The sequence below is a fragment of the Calonectris borealis genome, chromosome 4 (genome assembly GCF_964195595.1).
Source record: "Calonectris borealis chromosome 4, bCalBor7.hap1.2, whole genome shotgun sequence".
Taxonomy (NCBI): domain Eukaryota; kingdom Metazoa; phylum Chordata; class Aves; order Procellariiformes; family Procellariidae; genus Calonectris; species Calonectris borealis.
Genome location: NC_134315.1, coordinates 59,021,948 through 59,043,455, shown reverse-complemented (window position 1 = coordinate 59,043,455; position 21,508 = coordinate 59,021,948). Strand labels below are relative to the sequence as shown.

The window sequence follows — 21,508 nt, the reverse complement described above, 5'->3', positions numbered from 1 at the left end:
AAGGAAGCTGAAAGACAAAATTAATGAAATGCTAATTTCCTGAAACTCTTGCCTTGATGGCAAAGACCTGGTTTTGAGCTTGGTTTTGGCTCTCAGGTGTGCAGCTTGTGCAACACTGTCATCACTATACACATTCTGTACTGGGAGGGAAAGTGCATTCTCTTTAATTTGGTTAAAATGTTTGTCACCATGACAGTGTTATGAAATCTCCATATCCATCTTAATGGAGACACCAATTATGCAGCTTTATTCATGCAACTGGTAGTTCATATTCACCCATGATTCAAGAGACTGAAGTGAAGTAGGAGGTGAAAACGAAGGCTATGGTTTCTGTTCTTTGGGCACTGATGAATTGTCTTACAAAAAGATATTAAAAACCTTCTTGAAGTTTGCGAACGTCTATTTCCCTGAAGGAAATGCTTTATGGTGATGGCTGAGAGCAGTATAGCCATGACAGTCCATCAATCTTACATAATCCATAAACATTCAGGACCTCATCTGATATTCCAAACACATTTGAGCATGTGCTTTGTATTGGAGGCAAAAAATGGTGAGATACATTTCTCTAAATATATTCTTACATAACAGATGAGATTATTTCCTAGACCGATACATTCAGTATCTTTATGTCTACCATATGTTTAGCAACGTTGTAGGCCTATCTTGAGAGGACTTTGTACAGTCGTCTTTGCTGTCGAGGATTTTAAAAAAAGATACTTAACAAGCCTTGACATATTTCAAGTATTGATCAAAGAGTTTTGTAGCTGTTATATACATAGGTCAGCACATTAGTTTCTTCTCAGCAGAAAGTTTTAAAGCTGCAAGGGATTTACTGTTTTGAAAATCAGCTGTTACTTCCCAAGACCTCCTATTGTTCTGCAAGGGCATCCAGCCTAAGTGCTGCTTAGAAATGGCTGGAGATTAACAGAACCCAGAAAGATCAGACATTACACATCTAATCGCCACTAGACTAAAGTGAGTATAGACAGTGTCCACCTGTGTAAAAATATGAAGTATCTAAAATAGATCAAATGTCAGTTACTCTGACAAACTCCTTACTGCTGTGATTATTCAGCAACAGGTTCAGACTCATTCTGGTGCCTGCTTTTTTGTATTGTCAATACATACAGTCAATAAAATTGAGACTTAGCGGCCCATTTTCAGAGCTGTGCTAAGGGACTTGGCTGTGCTGATGATCACCACTATTAATTAGGCACACATCTACCTCTCTGTCTTGTGCTTTTAATAATAGAGTAATGAATTAATAATGAGTAGCAAATAACCCAGATTTTTAGAGGATCTTGTGCACAGAATTTTCTCAAGAGCTTAAGTGCAGCAGTTGCTAGGATGAAACACAGCACTTCTGTATGCCAGGAGCCTCGCACGAAGCCTTGCATTAGGTTATGTTAAGGAAACGAGGTGAAGAGGGGATCCAAATAACCCTACGTAACAAATCCAGAGTAGGAGCTTTGAAAACTGGAGGTGGTCAGGACTTTTTTTATTAATCTCATCAACACTTTGAGCAGTTTAGTTCTCTCAAGAGATATGGCTTTTCTGCTGGATTTTATTTAGAAGAAAGAGCACCACAGTCTGAAACAAGACTGCTGCCCGCACCTACTTACCAGCCCTGCCTCCCTAGCAAGCTCACAGAGGGCTGTGCTCACAGTTACATGGGCTAACGTTGGCCGACTCAGGAATTTTAACTCCATATCAATCTTGAAGAACAATTGGAGAGCAAAGGTGATTACGACTGTCAGCCTGAAATTTGTCGCCTTGAAATTTCATTTTGTTTGGAAAAGTTTGCTCTGTATTAAGCTTGCAAAATGATTTTGGTAGCATCCCTCAGGAAACCAGTGATTTTTCTGTGGATTTTAGTGCAGAATGAGATCAAACTTCTGGAATAATCTCTGCACTTGTTTGTCTTGCACATTAATACAGTTTTGATTTAATAAACCAGGGTATTTACATCACTAATCTAGAATCCAATAGAGCAGTTAGCAGCACAGAACAGTGCATGGGATAATCTTCACAATGTCACTGTTAATAGCATTGCCTGCTTAAATACAAGCTTGTCCCCGTGTCGCATCTCAGCTGCTGTGCTGGAGCTTGATGCTGTATATCCTCAGTTTTCATTACAACATTGGATTTTTACTGAGCGCGATGTTGCAGCTGTTACAAGCTTAAAATTGAAATCGGTGCAAGTTCAATTTGAAAAATATTTTCAGTTACTAATGGATTTGAAAACAAATGTAATATCATATGCCTGAAAAGTCATTTTGCCCAGAAAGTAATACACACCTTCTCTTCACCCCCTTAATCATTTAATAAAAATAAATGAGCTTGCATATTTTTCACTCAAAAGATTTAGGAATGCATAAACTTTAACCTAAAGCACTTGATAGAGATCATTTCTATCTAAGATAGACAATGGTTTTGTTTGCTTGTTCTGTAATCTTTTCTTAGGGTGAAAAGGGAACTGTAGGTGACCCTGGACCCAGAGGACCATACGGCTTGCCTGTAAGTTGCACGTAGTTTGTACGCATTGAGCTTTTCATCACTCCTTGATTAAACTTTGTGTGCTTTATGACTGCTTTTCACCTAGCAATACAATTAGTTGGAAAAGGCAAAGATAGATGATAATCCCTGACAGTGCAAGGTCACTGGTGTGTATCGCAGACTTAGATTTCTACCCATGCATGTGGTCATGGAGCAATGAAACAGACCTGACATGAACCCGCAAGAGAAAGGAAATTCAGAATGCAAGTGCTCCTGTTTCTGCAGCCGGTGGCCATCAGCTGTCTGGGGACCACGCGAGAGTGGCAGGAACTCAGGATGAATTGTGGAAAGCTGTGATTTTCTTAATGTCAATAAGATGCTTGGATTTCCATGCTGCAAGGCTACTTCGCCATTATATTTTTGTTTTGCTTGACTCTTCAGAGACCAGTTTTGTTTTCATTTCTGTCTGTTCTGTACTTTGACACAAGAAAAGCCAGGTAAATGTGCTTGGCCAGGCACAACCAGCCTTTGCAAGAGACTTGCAATGTTTCCATATCCTCTCCAGTCTTATCTGTTTGATTAATTAATTTAAGCTGGAATACAGACTCGTGGTTTAATTGGATCAGGAGTCAATGACTAGAGACAGTTTTTCAGGCTCTGTGGAGTGTTAAATTAGCTTGCAGTGCACGTTTATCTGAGGGTCGCTTTTGTGAGTTAAATAAAAAAAATCCAATTTCTGTTTCCCCTTCCTGTGAACTAAAAATGAAAAATGATAGGCTTTTCTGTATTTTTAGCTTACTCCTGGAATCTGCGTACAAACAAAATTTTATAGTCAAGCAAAATTTTACAGTCAAGTTATCAGTTCCTGGAAATGTTAAACACTGACAGAAATGTCCTTCACTAACGGCAATGCTGTGTGTACAGCCTTAACAACATGGGGTACCACCGTATAGAGGGAGCACAGAAGTTGGGCATCAAGGCGGCCGTTGGTATCACAGCTTAGGGACGCTAACGTACTTTATATGGTTCTTTGGCAGGGCAAAGATGGCGAGCCTGGCCTTGATGTAAGTAATATGTATGACCAATACACTCTTAATGGTAGGTAAGCGTCTTTCAAGAAACAGCTTACTGAGTGTAACACCTTTGTTTCCATTTAGTGTGCATGCAGTGCATACAGAGAGTGTGCTAAATGCTGCATTTGCTCTTTCTCTATGATAAAGAGGACAAAGATTATGCAATATACAGTCCTTCTCAACAGACCCCACCAGATATAGTGCTTAGTAATACAAGTAGTTGGTCCTTTGGATGTCAATAGGCAGAAAAACTGCGCTTGGTAAGAAAATATTCAGACTTGTGACTCAGTCGTAGAAGAAAAAGGAGTCGCTAACATTTGTTTAAGTAAATTTAATTAAAGAGAATAATTCCATAACCTGTAAGGCATACATTTCAAAATAGGCTCTTTCTTTGGCATGCTAAAAAGACTTACTGAAAGCCTTTTCCTCTAGTCCTACACTGAAATCCCTAACTTGGAGGAGTCTTTTCCAGAACATACATATGCTACATAGCATGGACTATTGCCATTTTGAGTGATATGATTTCTTTCCATTGCTGGCAAAATGACTCTACCAAGCACTGTGACTTGCTTGTCTCACATGCTTTTGTGTGCATGCATGTGTGCACACACATAACACACATATACATACAAAGCATGTATGAAATAATCTTTTTTTATGTTTTCAAAGAGTATTTGAAAGCTTAACCTGCATGTGAATAAAAGTCGACCTATCTTTGTCCATTTTGTTTTTATAGGGTTTCCCTGGTCCTCGAGGAGAAAAGGGTGATATAGGAGAAAAGGGAGAAAAGGTGACCACAGTGTTATTAACTGTTGCTTGATTCCTCAGCCTAGTCAGTTCTGGCTATCTTTATGCTATAAATTGTCCATTAAAACTTACCTTGATTTTTACTGTGTGCCAGGTCACAGATACATGCTAAGCAAAATCATGAAAAACCATGAAAATTTATGCACAGAACTAGTAATATCAACATGTCGCAAAGCACAGCTTGTTGTTAGGCTCATTTTCTCCAATCCATCCTATGCTTGTTGAAAATCCTTGTCAGCCTGAAATTTTTAATGCAGACATGACTGAAATGTGTCATTGTGGTAGTAATTTTATACTGAAGACCCCAGCTTTGTTCCTTCGCAGTATTTGCAGTATAACTGTCGATCCTAGTGTACCACGCCTGTACACACTACCTGTCCCACACCAAATGGATAAGGACAGGAACTGTTTAAATTTTTATTTTTGGCAATGTCTTATTTACAATTAAGTACTTTGTGATACTTGTGGATTGAAATGAAATCATATACTCTACCATTCTGGTAAACCGACTAGACAGTGAAGTTAACAGAAACAGCCTAACTTCATTTTCACTGTCCAGACACAGTGACTTGGAAATACGTTTAGTAAAAAGTAGAGAAAGCGTGCAGAGAAAGCTCATGAGCAAATCTCCCCTATTTCTAACCAACACAGTGCCCAGTTGCTAAAACTGATGCATTGGCATTCACACCAAGCCACTTAATGTAAAAGTCCATACACACAACAGGTGATTTTTCTAGTTCAGACAACTATTTTTGCCTAGCTGACATGTACAGGGTTATACTAGGTCCACTTCCCATCTTAAACAAGCAGCAGGGTTAAAAAGTGGCTGGCTGAGTTCATCTCTTTTTCTTAACACTGTCAGGCAAAACACTTCCCAAGAATGCATTGATAAGGGTACTATGAAATGTATCTTTCCCTTCTGTCCCTTGTTATGTTGCTTATTTTGAGGTCAGAGATCACTGGTAAGGTACTGGTTTTGCAGAACAACTGTTGCCTGAGCAGGTGCTCTGTGAATATTATAAAGGCAGTGTCTGACCCGGCAAAGTAATCACAATGAATGGTGAGCTCCTGCTTGCTGTCAAAGACTACAGGTCTATCTGTCACAAGTGAACAGCTTTCCTTTTTGAGAGCAGTTATCAGTAGAAAGGTGCAACGGGTGACTGCCAGTTCTGACAGATGACTGGCAAAATGGCCGGCCTGTGCTAAGTGGGAGTTAGCGTAGGTGCCAAATCGAATGAACTTTACAGTATGTTCACATACTGGGATACATTAGAAGGGTTGTGTCCAGAAGATTAAAATAAGTCATTACTCCTCTCTAATCAATCCTGGTGAGGTTGCTTGAATACTGCAGATGATATTTTGAGCGTCCCAGTTCAAGAAAAATTTGAGAAATTGGAGAGGAAGAAGGCTACCAAGCTGGCAGGGGCCTGGGGCACACGCAACTGATAGAAGAGGTTGAAGGAGGTGGACTGGCTTAGTCTGACAAAGAGGAGGCCAAACTACTTGAAGGGGAGACACAAAGATGATGGAGCAAAACTCTTCTGGGTAATGGCACGTGGGAAAACACAGGACCACAAGCTGCTCCTGGGAGGTTCAAAGTGGCTATTAGGAAAACCTTGTTCACTAGGAGGGCAGCACGGCACTGGGACAGTTTACCCAGAGAGGTGGCTGAACCACTGGCCATGGAGGACTGCAGGACCTAGTCTGGTCTGACCTTATCTAGGGTCAGGAATGGTCCTGCTCAGGATGGGAGGTTAGACTAGGCGACCTCCAGAAGTCCCTTCCAACCAGACCTTCTGAGTCTGTGTTTCCATGTACAGCTAGAGATAGGCAGACAAAATACAGCCACCAGAGCCCCAGAAGATTGCTGGAAGAAAAGCTGGAAAGCTGGTAAAACAGTTGGCTTAAATAAATACGATATCATGTGAAAATGCAACAGCTGAGATTCTTGCACTCAGGATGTAAAAATATTTTAATGTCCTAGAGTCCTGCATGCTGCTTTTGGGTATTAGTTCATTACTCCCAGAGACTGACTAAATAGCTCAAACACAGGACCTCCAGTTGCAAGAGGGCGAGGGAATTGTGTGTGGGAGCTGTGTGTGGCCACAAGGCACAGTTAGGCCCTTCCTGGAGTTCAGCTGCGATTCAGGCTGCCTGTGTAGCCTTGTTCTCTTGGGCTGCAGGACTCATCTCCTAGTCCTCCATCCCCCTAAAAATTCAGGAAAAGGTGAAACCTGTTTCTTGAGGAGAATGCATGGGATAAAGTACTTAGCAAGTCTGATAGATATTTCAGAAATCGTGTTATCTTACGGGCTTTCAGATTAAGAGGATTGCCAGGAAGTCTATAGAGTGAAAATGGAGATGTAATCTCTGCCTTAAAAATTCTCAGAATATTCAAACAAAATTAGAAGGCAAAGGAAGGTCTTTCTCAGACAAAAATCAGGAAAGATATAGCTGAGACCTCTGTGAAACAGACTCTGTTGCACAGTTTTGACACATTTTTTCCATAAATGAGGGAATACTTGTATCTTGCAAGTAAACTGGTTTCACCAAAACCACCTTAGCTGCACCAATAGTTCCTTTTCCAAATGGAAGGCTGACTCTCAAAAGACACAAAACAATGCAATTAATAGAAGCTTTCGTTATAACAAATTTTCTCAGTTCTAATGCTTTTCCTTATGTAAATTACTAATTATCTATGACCAAATTGGTGTAAGAGCACCCATTTCAACAGAGATAAAGCAGTTTATAAGTTGGGGGTCCAGCTCATGATTTCTTGGTTTTTAAATATTCCTTACACTATTGGCTGTTAAGTTGAGATTAGCGAGTTTCTAGTTAAGAAACTTAATTGAAATTGCGTTGCAAAAATATATATCATTACTAACGTTCTACTGAGAACCAGTGACACTTGTTTTTTTCAGACATGCTATGATAGGCAGGGAATAAATCTTTACTCCTTCAGTTTGAGATGAGTCCTAGACTGATGATTTTTATTTTAGCTTGTCAGTAGTTCTGCTACAGTGAAAGCAAGTCAGTGTTTACATTATAATGTCTGCTTAACTTGGCTGTAAAAATAATTTTTAAAAGTGTTGTAGCTGTAATTACTCATATAAAATTATAGTCCAGGAGCACTCAGCACGAAAAAAGTTTGTACAATTGATTTTGTATTTTCAAGTTGTATGAATAGAAAAAAAATTCCTTTTCAAAAGGAATAACCTTTAACAAAAGGTAGAGATTGTGTTGTGGGGAGAGGGAGGGAAGGGGGCCCTGATCCCAAACGTGCAGTTGTGTCTCTTGTTATAAATATTGACAGAGGAGTATGATGTATCACAACAGTGGCTGGGAAGACATAATCCTTTTCCCCCTACACTCTGCATTGACGAAAATCTGTGCATGTGAGGACTGGAGATTGTTCCAACCATAACGGTGTTACAGAAGTGCCACAAATTTGTATTTCTCTAGGCACTGAGGAAGGGCAGGAAGGAATTTTCCTTTAATCTTCATCAGATGTAGATTCTCCATATCTCCTGTGGATCTCTATAGTTCAGGGTAAGGAGGTGAAGATTAAAAGATAAGAACTCAGTCCGTGGAAAAAGTAGTAAAGTACTCAGGAAATCTCTACACAGATGACCGCTGCATTGGTTTGAATAAGATCATAGGTTTGCCCTGCAAAACTGGAAGTTTAAATAGTTATCTGCTGACTTGTAACACAACAAGTTAAAGAAATACAAGTCCTAAAGATACAAAAAAGAGTCAGAAACCAAACTGTACTGTCCATTTTCAGGATCAGTTTTGGAGTATGTCCATGCTCTGTGCTTGTATACACTCACAGCAAATATATTGGTGAAACGTCGAGCACAAATAACATGAGATTTGACCCTGAAACAGTTGGGCTTCTGTGCTATGCTGTTATGTTTGTAGGTTTAAGATGAAAACTTAGCCAACTTACAGCTCCTGACTCGTAGGCATTTTTTTACATCACAATCTTATAATTTGGTAAAGAAGGGTAATGTTTGGGTTGCTATTTTCCTAAATATTATCCTGCGACTTTTTGGCACACAGAAAAGATAGACAAGAAACTTTGCTCTTATTGTGTCATGAATGCAGTATGTTTTGTTCATGGAAAAGATTTTTTCGTTTGAATGTATGCTATGATATTAAATGCATAATGTGCTTTCCTTCCTCTTTTAAATATTACATAGCTTATTATTTTTTAATTGTGTAAAAACGGTTTTTCTCTCTTGTTAATGGATTAAGTCTTTCTGTACTGGTGTGGAACTAGTTAAATGTCTATTTACTACGCTTCACCAAAATCCGTCTGTCTTTCCAAAGGGGCATTCCTTCCTTCTCCTTCTGCCTTCATTCCTTACAATTCCTCTGTCTTTTTTACCCTTTTCCTCACAAATTAAATCCTCCCAATAGCCACAACCTCGCTTGCTGGTTCTCCAATGTCATACTAATTTTCCTATGACTATTTTTCCCATTTCTTTGTTATATTCCTGATTTACTCATCCTTCCTATCCCATTTTTTACAATCCTAGTCCAATTTGTTTCTTTTTTTTTAACGGAACCTTTTCTGATTTTTGTGAAATTGAGAGCAAACTTGAAACTCATTTACCATTGTGATCAGCTGGTGTGAAATCAATTATAAAATGAACTCTAAACATCTTATACTGCTTGAAGGTGAGGTCATCTTTACAGGTAGCTTTGTTGAGGGGAGTCAACTCATTTCCATGAGTAATTAAAGCATTGGAAGTTTTACATTTAAAAAGAAAACTCAGTGTGAAATCAAAGGACTGAATTTTGGTCAAATAAGTAGACGAAACATTGCCTGCAATAGAGAAAACATTTAAATGTTGAAATATTTAACTAAAGAATCTAATTATCACTTCTGATTACTTTATGATACCAAAACATTACGAAATCATTGAAAGTGTCATAGCACCTCTCCATCAAGCAGTTCGAATGTTTTGATTCCTGTAACAGGGTTTGAAATGGTCGTGTTGTATTTGGAGTGACAGGACTGCACCCTCAGTGATGTCTGTGGGTTTCAGTGGACACCACTGAGAACAGGATTTGTCCCAAACTCTTACCAGAGTGCAAAAGGTCAGTTCAGCAAAGGATGCTCCGGGGCAAGTTCACCCTTGACGTGACACCATGGAAGTTGGTAGAATTTAGCCAGAGACCAGCTGTCCCTGCGAAGCATCCGTGCCACAGGTCTTTTTTAGAGACTATGCTGATGTACTCTGCTCTTACTTCTGACTAGTGACAAATCTTCTAGGGAAGCTGACAAATTCAGCTTAATGTGCGTGTGCACCTCAGCGCTATCACTTAGAACAAATAGGAGACCGCTTATTTTGGACTGTGGACTGGGGGGATTTGCAGATTTGCCTCTATCTCAAGAAATCAATGATTTCAAGCCCTGTTCTAGGATTCAAAACATTCATAATACTGATATGAAATACCAACACAAACTAATACCGATTGATTTCAGTTCTTGCTTGTGATCATATAATTTATTTTTCCACATAATGCACCATCCAAACCAGAACACAGTGGTAAGTGTCCTTTCAGCTCTCCATTGGCTTAAAAAGAAAACCCCAAACTTTTACACCAATCTTTCTTTAATTTTTTTCCAAAAGAATGAAACTTGTTTTATCCAAACCGTTGTATCCACAGGGGGAAAAGGGAAAGAAAGGCAAAAAGGGGCCTAAAGGGGAGAAAGGAGAACAGGGTGCTCCTGGATTAGATGCACCTTGCCCATTGGTACGTCTCACTTGTGTATTGGACAATCGATCGTCCTGCTGTAGACTGATGGAATAAGAAATGAGGGGAGAGGAACAAGCACCAGCTACTGGGTCACCTGTTGCCCCTTGTTAACGCAGCCTTATCTCAAGTTCTGGCAAATTCTGGAGCAGACTTTATTTGTCAACCTCCTAATTTGGTTTAAAGCACCAGACTTAAGACCTTCAGGCTAAATTTGTGCATTTTGTTGGTGGTTTTTTTCATTACTTTCTGCCAAACATGCTGGAAAGGAACCAAATTTGGGATGTGCCAGTCGGATGGGTGGTGGTTGAAATCACACCACAGTGGTCAGCTTGCTCCTCTTGCCTCTCTGTTGTTATTTGTTCGCTCCAGCTAAGTCAATACTGAAGGCATTTCCTTGACAGTAACATTGCAAGTTAATCTTTACAAACAGGGATTCCGTGGAATTAAGGGGGAAAAAGGGGAGCCAGGCCAGCCTGGCCTGGATGGGCTGGATGCCCCTTGCCAATTGGTACAGTATTTCTCTTTCCTACCAACCCTGCATGTGGTTCCTTTGTTTGTAGTCAGCCATTATCAATGTAAAGTGATGTTTTTCTGAGCTGACTTTACATTAGTCACGTAACACATGCATGTGCATGAACAAACCAGCTGCTTCAGTGATCATAACCGCAATGAGAGAACACACATTTTTGTTGACACCTCAAACCTAACTCTCAGCAGTTTGCTCCCACATCACATGGCAATTTATAAGTTTGTGTCCCTCCTACATTTTCCCTGAGAATCGTTGGTTTGTTATTTTCCTCACAAAATACCTATTGCCTTACTCACCCTGAACGCAAGTCTTTGTAGAAATCCAGCACAATGTCCACTTCTAATCAAGTCTGATGACTTCTGTCTGCACTGGCTCAGTTCTTCACCCTAGCCTGTTCAAGAGCTACTCTGCACCCTGGACTTCCTTTCAAATCCATGCAGTCTTAAGTGCATGTTTTCAGGATTTGGCCAAAATGAGAGTCATGTGCAGAATTATGTAAATATTATTTCTAAAAATCAAGTCATAGGTTTCCAGTAAGCCAAGCTGGAGCCTCATCTCCCAGACCTTACACAAGTAATATTTTTGGTGTCTGGCCTGTTTATCAAATAGTATTCAAACAGATCTGGAAATGAAAAGCTTACCTGAGGTTTGTAAGAAGATAACGGTCTGCAGCCCAAACCCTCACTGTCTTTGTTATTTAACGTCTTCAATTTAATGGTCTTACCCTTGGAACTTACCTTCCTGGAATACACACGACACTCCCCACCCTATGTTAGCATGAATTCAAGTTCCCACCTATACTAAAATGCTCCTTGACCCTCTCCCTTGTACCAATCTGGCAACAGTGATTTTTATTTAATGGCAAAGTAAGTTTAAATTCTTTTCCATTTAAAAAAAAAAAAAAAGAAAAGAAAAGCAAAAAAGAACAGTACATACACATTTCCTAAAGATATAAGGAAGATTTTCTTTTTAATTGTTCACTGTAAAATTTGATCTGCATGTTCTGATATTGTTTGGTGATTAAGCACGGTTCTCTAAGATGAATGTTAAATTAAGTAGATTTTATTTCAACTATAGCACTTCTAATTTGAAGTCAATGGATTTTAATCTTAAATACATAATTCATTAAGATTATTCCATAGTCCATTTTGTTTGCTTCCAATTAATGGTAACCATATCTCATATTTTGTTGAGGATAATCAAGCATGCTTTTGTAATTTAAAAATGTTTCTCTGTCTCTGTATTATCATTTATATCTGGAGATTCACTAACAATCATTGATGGATGAAAAATACTCTGTTCATAGGTAATTACTAGAATAAGCTGCTAAGCAAACAGCACTGTTTCTTGCTTTAGGCAGCAAGCCATTCCCATCAGATTACATGCAAGCATATTCAAAAATTCTCATTAACCACTATCTTCACGTGTAAATTCACATAATAAGTGTTATTATTCTATATTCTAAAAATGTCAAGGTCTGATCTTTTTTTCTGCTCATGTATAGTCTAGTAACATGATATGTGCTCCTAATTCTGAGCATATAACTCTGGATAAGCCCTGTATAGCCATGTAAGTTGGAATTAGTTCCATGAAAACCAGTATGACTGTGGTCAAAAGTTGGCTCTGATCTTACTGGACGCATGGAGATATGTGAAAGTAGGGTGGTGACAGAAAAGAAACGGAGTGACTCTCACTAACATAAGAAGAAATTAGATGGCCATATTGTCCAAGCGATGAAATAATCAGTGCTGCCGTACGCCCCTGCTCCCACCACTGATGTTTTCTTCCACTGTGTCACCTGAGGGATGTTCAGGCCTCATGATTTTGCTGCTTCATTCAAAAGCTAAGAATGAAAGTGAACAGAAAAGATCCTACTCAAATTTGAGTCTTGCTATCTTATCATTAGGTCAACTTTGTACTAGGGGCCCATAAAACAGAATACCCTCCAGATAAAAGTGATAATATTTTTTTGCTCATTGACCTTGTACATTCAGCTACAAATTATTGTGAATAACAGAGTATATTTAAAATTATATGCAGCCTGAGCTCTAACAGCAATAAGAAACGGATGAAGATATTCTAATGATTTAGGGGAAAAAAAGTCTTTATGGCAGAGAGGTGCACGTATGTATTTACAGTGTAAACCTTCTCTCCTTTGGCTTTTCCTTCACCTTAAGAACAAGAGAGGAAATAAGTTAGGAACCAGTAGCTGCTTATTAGATAAAGTCAGAGCTGCTTCAGCTGTTCTAAGAGATATTGGTGGAATATCTATCCTATCAAACTTAACTATGCTCTTTTTTTTTCTCCCCCTTCCCTTGAAACAGGGTCCTGATGGATTACCAATGCCTGGCTGTTGGCAAAAGGTAGGGTGGGCAGAGCTTTTTCTTTCTGGGGGCAGTTCGTCCTTGGCACACAGAAAAGCCTGTCACAGTCATACTGAACAGTATCAGGATATACTTCAGAGCTTCTTAGACAGATGTATGCAGCAATGCAAAATAAGACCTCTCCAAGACAGTAGTGGTGTGAGGAGGTTGTAATGTATGTAGAAGTAATAAGTCATTGAGGCAGTATTGTAGAAACAGTTGGCGTTAGAATTCTGGAAAGTCCAAGGCTTTTCTCTTTCATATGAAGACTCACACATCCTTTGGTTTCTGCACGTGATCACTGCTTCCCATTCTTTATAAAAGCCCATGGATATGGCATTTTTATCAAATATTCATACTGATCTATTATGATATTATTTTTCTGGGATATCTAGAAGAACAGTGCATCCGCATCCTGCCCTTCTCTTTGCCTTACCTTTCTATTCTTCAATACATTCTCGTGGTTGTTATGTTGTATGTTAATGTTAATTGGCAACATTATTTTAGTAAAGATTTAACCTAGACAGTGCTAGATTTAAAAACATAGCATTCAGAATAATGTAGGTGGAGGGATACTGGCGTGTAATACGTTAGAAAACATAAAGCATAAGTGAAACCCTGGATGCATTTATCTCTGAAGAATAGCTGGTGCTGAGGAAATAACTATCTGTATTTGCAACTCTGCCATATCTATGTATTTGGAACAGAAATCTGAAATACCGATTTACTAATTTGATTAATCTGTATCTCTTTTTGTCTCTGCAGTGATGAATCTAACCTTACAAGCATGAAGTTGTGTATATAGTGCTCCACTTTTTGTATTTATAGTTGAAAACTGAAAATTTGATTTTACAAGTCTGAGATATGTTTACATGTAGCTGCTTCTACTTGTTTGCAATAGTCCATGTGTACATCTTTTTTTCACTTATATCTGCAGTTAGATGATATGTAACTGCAGGGTAAACCGGCAAAGATTCTCTCTCTAATGAGAGAGAGATCTCAATACAACGATCAATAATAGAAATCTGATTATTTCTGTAAATTCTTGTATTTTGGCATTTGGACCTGCATGGACAATGAGTGCCATGAACTAGTTTACAAGAAATTGTGACCAAATAAGAGCAAAATGCTATGAAATGTACCATACCAGCTGCCGTTGGAGTTTACTGACTTGGCTTCCATGTCCATCTTAAACACTTCACTGATTCATGCCACCATATCTGCTTGTACGGACTAAAAGCATGAGTTTGTGTGCCAAACCTGCTTGTTGTGTGATCACGTCACGTGCTAAGTGGCTGCTCACGGTGACCTTTGATTCCAGCTTCTGAATCGTTTCCTTTTGTCATCTCAAGGGAGTCACACCATGGCTTATTGCTAAAAAGAGATAAACCAGAGGAGGATAGAAAGAGGCCTTGAATTTTTGGGGAATAGAGTTCCAGCTGCAGGTGGATGGCTTCCAGTCTTGCGGTCACCTGGCCCCTTTGATCAAAGAGGGTCCCGCCTGTTAATCAGCATCGGTTTGCCTTGCACTGCTCACGGTCGTGAAGATATTCACGATAGGCCCTGTCGAGTCCTTAATCAAGACGGAAAGAAGTTTGAAGAAGAAACCAGACTTCTCTGTGGGTTGTTTGAAAAGGTTACAGAGGTGCTGCAGGGATCATTTGATGGCAGACACCGCCTGAGACCAGAAGCTTCTTAACCTTACTCAAGGATGGACAGAGTATGTGCTCTGCATATTGTATTTTGGGACTGCTGGAGGAAAAAGCATTCTTGAGGCAGGGATGAATTGGAATATCCTCTGGAGGAGGAGGATAATGGAACTGACCAGAGACGTAGGTACCATGGTGTGGTTTTTAGGTGATTCAGTTTAAATTACACAAAACTAGCTGAACTTCTCTGCAGAATTTTGGAAGCTATGGTTAATTTTGTTTCCTTTTCCTGTAACTGTTGCCATAAAGGATGCATTTCAATAATCTATTCAACATTTGTGATGATGGCATTGAAGAAAATACTTCAAGCCACATGTTCATTTTGTTTCAGTATTAACAGTTTCAGAGTCTTTGAAGCCTTTAAGTCTAAAAAAGAAAAGAGTTTATTTTTATGTTTCACAGACTGATTTACTCATCTTGTTCTTTTTCTGCTGTTACAGTGACCTTAATGGACATTATTACTCAGAAAAACATTGGAGAGAAACATGTCTGTGTGATTAACACTGCACACTTGTCATCGCACTACACTGTTTAAGGTGTCGATATTTCTCCATTTCTGTTCAGACGACTAGCTTTCTAGAGAAACATTGGCAACGTTTTGCTTCTCCACTTTTTTTATTGCTAGAAATACTTAATTTGTGCACATTTGTAGTTTTTGCCACAAGGTATTTTTTCCAGTTTTGAGTCTTCATATGGTGCACTGTAGTTAGTTTGAGAGACTAGTTTATGAGAAATGGTGCCATATTTGGCAGATGGAAATTCTTTTTATATCACTTCCGTTCCTAGTGTATAGCAGGATGATCACAAAACTTTTTAGTTACTTTTCTGAGAGTTGTCTTTCATATGTATACCAAAACTAAAGTTGAGGAAGACAGCCTGTCTCCATCCGTGCGGGCACCTTGCCCTTCTTGGAATGCACATTTTAGCTTGCTCCATCATTTCTAAATCATGTGAAGATGGGGACCTGCTGTGGCTGCACTTTTCGTATTGCTTCACAATCTCAGATCAATGGAAATGCCACTACAATGCAATCTTTCACTTTGCTAAATCTTTATTGTCATTTTGGTATATCAGAGACTAAAACAGCTTTTCATGGGGGAAAATCTTCCACAGATTTTTCAAACTAAAAATTAATTTAGTGGCCTCCATCTAATAGTACCTTACTAATAAAAACAAAATTCCAACATTATATAGATATATATGCTGAATATATATATTTTTACTGCTCAATTCCATCTTTCCAATAGTAAGAAATAAACAAGTGTTCACGGATATGAGGAAAAATGTTTTTCTTTGCTTAAATTTTCAGACATGCCAGTATCAATCTGTTTGAATAATCATGATTACAATAGTAAAAGCCTTCACAGGGCATAGACTGAATATAAAGTGTTAATAATCAGAGTGCTACAGTAGTAATGTGAATGAGGCACTTTCCAGAAAGGGGACAAGAGGGGCACCATGTAAGCCCTCTGAGCCCTCCTGCTAGTTTTAGTCTGCTTGTTTAAAAAGCACTATTTCAAAAAAGAACATGCTGAGGAGCAAGCTGCCCACCTAACAGAAGAGAGTCTCTCATGCCTATGTTCTGACTTGGCACATTTGGCTAGGTATATTATAGATGCGAAGACTAGAAGTTGAACATTTTTATAAAATATCAAATACTGGCAGTCATAAGTAAGATGAAATAATTTTTAAATGTCCCTCAGAGTATTCAAATGCAAAATCAAGTAGGATGTTTATTATCTGGCTAGATGTTTTAGCAATTCCATATCGAGAGTGTCCACAAACACAGCTCATTTAAGAAATAGCAACAAGATAAAGAGCTGTTAAATGCATGCTGTCATTAGCACTTCCATATTTTTTAAATTTCTGTATCTATATTTTTAAACTGTCCTCATAGCATCCATTTATAAATGCATCAATAAAACTAGCAGAACCTTGGTTCATGATTTCTTCATTCAGGAAATAATTATAGACACTACTCTTAAGCGTTAGTCAAAACTCAATTCTCCTTTAACTCCCTGACACTGAGACCCTGCTGAAGAAACCCTTAAGCACCTTTATTCACTTTCTTTTCTGTCTTGTAAAGTAATTTCTTTATTTAATTCCCACGAGGTAGGAATACTTTTTTTTTTCCCAAATAATCTAACTTAACTTTTTTAAGCTTCTGTATTGTTCAATATCATGAAAGGTTCATTCCATTTAAAAGGTCATGGGTGAACAGCAGATAAACAGTTTAATTTGACAGGCAAAACTACATACATAAATTTGACATTAGTATTTGCATCTCAAAGATTGACTTGAAATGAAACCTAACAGTATCTAGAAAAGTTGCATGTTCAGTACCTGAAAAAAAAAATTGGGTTTAATATTTCATCAAGACAAGCACCCTGTGAAGACTTGCAACATGTTTATTTTGTTTAAAAAGCAACTATTTTTGGTGCTAGTATATCTTTTTTCTTTTGATGGCAAAGCTACAGTTTGAACCACCTGTGTGTTGTTGTATCTTTTAGTAGCATTCCTCCAAATAGATATGATTTGTTTTGTTTAGTTTGTGACAGGAACAGTAGTTCCTCTACCAGTCTTTTCAGTGGTAGGAATGTGTAGTGGTATTAGTCTACACAGTTTCTATATCCCTGACGTTTTCAGGTATGATTAATTCTTGTTTCTTTGAGAGTTTTCAGTACTTGTTTCATACCAAGTTTTGTAATCATCTGTTACTCCACTGTATTATAAACACATTGTGCAGAAGTCCTGCTACAGAAGCAGCAAGTCTTTTAAGCACTGTATGGAATATGTCTGACATACATGGTCCTTGTCTTCATATTCATAGATTAGCTATGGGGAAGCTTTCTTTCAGGATGCTTTGGACACCTTTTTATTTTTTCCTGAGGTAAAGCATGAAATGTTAATTCATGGAACAATGATACAATGTATTTTTTTGATTTATATTTTTATTTATTGCTGATTTTGATGTCACGTTCTGATAGTGTAGCAAGGCAGAATGACACTCTTCATCCAGCTGTTCATATGTTCTTTTAGTCTACCGTGTACGTAGCATGAATGAGTTTCAGAATGATCAAATCCATATACTGCACATGTGTAAACTATAGAGTTTAAAAAGGGATAATTCTTAAGATGGATGTACAGTGTGGAAAGTTAGCATCAGCTCCACTGAGCGTTGCACTTGTGGAAGAGTGCACGTGAGAGCATCAGTTACTCAGTTACACCAGCAGAAGAGACGATGCAACCCCAAACGAGACGAGCAGACCTTTGGTCCTCGCGGGAAGGTGGTGCTGCGTAAGGCTGGGGGCCGCGTCAGGAGACGTGGTTCGGATCCTGGATCCCGTCGGGTTTTAGAGAGAGTTGTCCCACTGACTGCTGCAGAACCAGGATTGTAAACATGGGCTCAGCCATGCAAGGCTCTTCACCTGGCTGTGCCTCCCTTTCCCCAGCAATGAAATGGGGGGAGTGATGCATCCTTCCCTTGCAAAGCACTTTGAGACGTGCGGAAGGAAGGACCCAGGTATTGTGCTTAGTGACAAGGGGAATATTATCAACAGTGGGGTTTTGCCTAAATCAGGACCACTTCAGTGAGAAAAACTGCAGAGATACTCCCAGTCTATTGAATGTGATGAATATGTTCAAGGCATGCAGAAGTTGACCTTTCCTTTCAAATTTCCTGATCTGTGCCGCTTGACCATCTTAAATTACATTTTTAAATCTCTGTATTTTACCTTATGAGAGGCCTAAATTTTCACACTGAAGAGTCACACAAAACACTAATATCTGCAAAGACAGTGATCAAAAGAAAGTCTAATGTTTAGTCATTGCAAAATATTATTCAGTTTCAGTGACCAGAATTAAAAGTAACACCTGATTTTTATTTTTTTTTTCCTTTCTGCAACTTGCTTTTATAGATCTGAATGTTGCTGTAATGTACAAATGAAGGTTTTCTTGCACCCTCTGTTATTGAAGTATTTTACATGGTGGTTGGATTCATTAAATGCTGTTAGAAACAAGTGCCTGCCACCATCATTTCTGACAGAATTTGAAAAAGATACTCCACAAAACAAGTGGAGTTTGTATTTAAAAAAAGAATTTGGGGTGTTGTTTTTGTTTCATTTTGTTTTTAAATGCATCCAATTATCAATGCTGCTTGGAAATTGAATTTTCTTTGGAAAACAGGGGGCCTTAACTTAACCTGGGACCGTTAGTGTTTTACTTGTTTCTATTTAAAAAAGAAATTGTATGACTTTCCCAGATACCATTGGTACTTGCACACTTCTCTGAAGTATAATGAAGAGTTGGGTTGGTGGAAGAATGTTTTACATATTGTTAGCATATATGTGGATATTCTTATATTATTGTACATGTTTGGGAAAATATCACGCAACTTTAAAAATGTTACTAAGATGTATGTATCTGACTTTTTCCTTTGGAAAATATTATATATTTTTATTTGTATTTTTTACTTTTTTAAGTTCATCTATATGTGCCGTTATTTTTGTATTGCAAATGGTCTCATAAATGCAGTAGAAGAGATAAAAATACAAAGAAAAGTAATTTGGCAAGGATTACAATGCTTGGGGGGAAAAACACATGGGTCAGTATCATATTATCAATACTAGAAATATTTTGAGTGTCGTAGCACTGTAAATACGTCACGAGACCTCTTTTGACAAGTAGTGTAAAGAATTGCAAGGTTTTAATCACCCATTTTAATTTGCTATTAATTACCACTTTCTTGTGGCCTCTGGTCCTGACTTAATTGAACCCGATCAAACAGCATGCTTTTGTTTTTATTATTAAAATTTCTCCTTGTTTTTCAGTTGAATACTGTTTTTTTTTCTTTCAGTTTTGTACTTCAAGTTTTGTTTCTTGCTTGTGAGAAGTTGATCTTCAGAATTATTTTTACACTATTTATGATTTATTTTCATAATGTAAAAAGTGTGTAATTATTAAAATATTAATCCAACCATTGGTGCTGATTTTGCATAGTTATAAAGTGTTGGTGCAAAAAATTGTTCTAGTCTGTCTGGATTGGAAAAAGTGTGTGCTGTGTTGTGCCAATCTGTAGTTTGAAATCTAGTGCAGGTCGTGTCAGTCAGCGTTCACATTCACACAAAAATCAGGGCCTTTGCAACATGCTCCATTTTCCTACAGCGTGCAATAAAAAAACCCCACCTTGCTCTTCCTTTTCTCAATGTCTTTTCCCTTCAAATTCAAGTCCGTTCAGTCATCTTTTCTAAACAGGCAGCACAGGCTATCGGCATCCACAAAAGTGAGTAAGGAAGAAGCTTTGCTGCAAACCTTAGAGCCTTTCCTCGCTCTGGAAAAGCTACAAGGATCTCTGTATTAACCAGAAGTCGAAATTATTGCTTAGGCAAGTCCACAGGCCACAGGCAAGTCCACTAGGATCCAAAGAAATAAAGCTGAAAATCACCAATCTCCTCCTTCTATAATACTGAAGGTGAAAAATAAACCTGAACTGCTGAGAAACAGAGATGTACGCCGGCGGTGTCACGAGTAGCAGTGCAAGCTAGAAGATGTGAAGGTCTCTTTTACCACAAATCCAGTTTGTTCAGAAAAGATGGAGCATAATAATTATTGCAAAATGGTGCATTTTCAAGCAGCCTGGTCTAAGAAGACACATTTTTGCAGGAGTCTCCTTGAACAAAGGACTTTTTTTTTGAAAAATAAGACATTGGGCAGCAGCTGTAATCTCTTCAAAGCATTATTTAAATGTTTGGGTTTTCTAAATCCCAAAATATTTCAGACAAACAAAACACTCCCCATTGTTTCCCCTTCCTTCACCTCAAAAATGTAGTCACTCTAGGCTAAGAGAGAGAATGAGCACCGTGGGGGTTTGACCTCTACTCTTAATTCTTGGTAATCTCCATAAATGTCCGTTAATCTTATCTAGCTCTGGTTTAGACTCTCGGGGGGACTAAAAATAGCTTTGCTCCCTTTCCCAGCTGAGGTACTTGCAGCTTAACGTGCCCCGCGTCCCCGAGGAAGCGCCCGGCCACGCGGAGAGCCGGGGCTGCTCTGCCCGCCCGCACGTGCGGCCCCAGGGCTGCGAGCGCGGCCGCCGCCCCAGCCCCGCGGCCCTGCCCCAGGCGAAGCCCTCGCTTCTGCTGCGGCCACTCGTGGCCTTTTCTTCCTTCCAGCTTTCTCCTTTCTTCTCCTTTCGTAGAGGAGGGAAGGCGGCTCTAGATGCTGCTGCAGCTGCAGCAAGAAACAAACACAAAGTATGTTCTGGACAACTCCCGCCTGTTTTCCTCTCGGTGCCGTAGCTACTTGATGGTAGCCAAGTCACCGTAAGCTCTCTGCCTGCAGTCTATGTATTTTTGGTGGTGTCATTACCGGAATGATAACAACCAATGTGCTCTGGCTGCTGCTAGAGCTAACTGTCCCTGGGTTTCCCATTCAGTCCTTTCACTGCCCCTCTGTGATTTTTCAGTACCACGTTCCCCCTCAGGTCAAACCTCAGGTAACCAACATCCTAGCGCCTTACCTCCTACTGCACTCGTGGGACACGACTTTCCACTGGCATTCCCTCCTACCCAGATACCTCCTTCATGGTTTTGTGACTTCCAAAGCACACGCAGGGCTGCGCGTGAAACGCCTGCCACTTCTCCCTCTCATTTTTTTTTATGGAGCTTTTAATTAAATGCTTACAGGCCATTACTCACATCCAACTCTGCTTTGCGGACCTACTAAACCTGCTAATCCCTACCCACGTGTAACAAGGACTCTACA

The 21,508-nt window shown here is 39.0% G+C and overlaps 1 protein-coding gene across 1 annotated transcript in view; it reads left to right on the top strand.

The window, feature by feature from the left end:
- Nucleotides 1–14,425, top strand: part of COL25A1 (collagen type XXV alpha 1 chain) — a 322,972-nt gene extending 308,547 nt beyond the window's left edge. The window contains exons 34-38 of the mRNA XM_075149759.1: nucleotides 2,464–2,517; nucleotides 4,306–4,359; nucleotides 10,576–10,653; nucleotides 12,999–13,037; nucleotides 14,390–14,425. Of these exons, the coding sequence (XP_075005860.1) occupies nucleotides 2,464–2,517; nucleotides 4,306–4,359; nucleotides 10,576–10,653; nucleotides 12,999–13,037; nucleotides 14,390–14,425 (261 nt within the window). The remainder of the gene's footprint in view (nucleotides 1–2,463; nucleotides 2,518–4,305; nucleotides 4,360–10,575; nucleotides 10,654–12,998; nucleotides 13,038–14,389) is intronic.
- The last annotated feature ends 7,083 nt before the right edge of the window (nucleotides 14,426–21,508 follow it).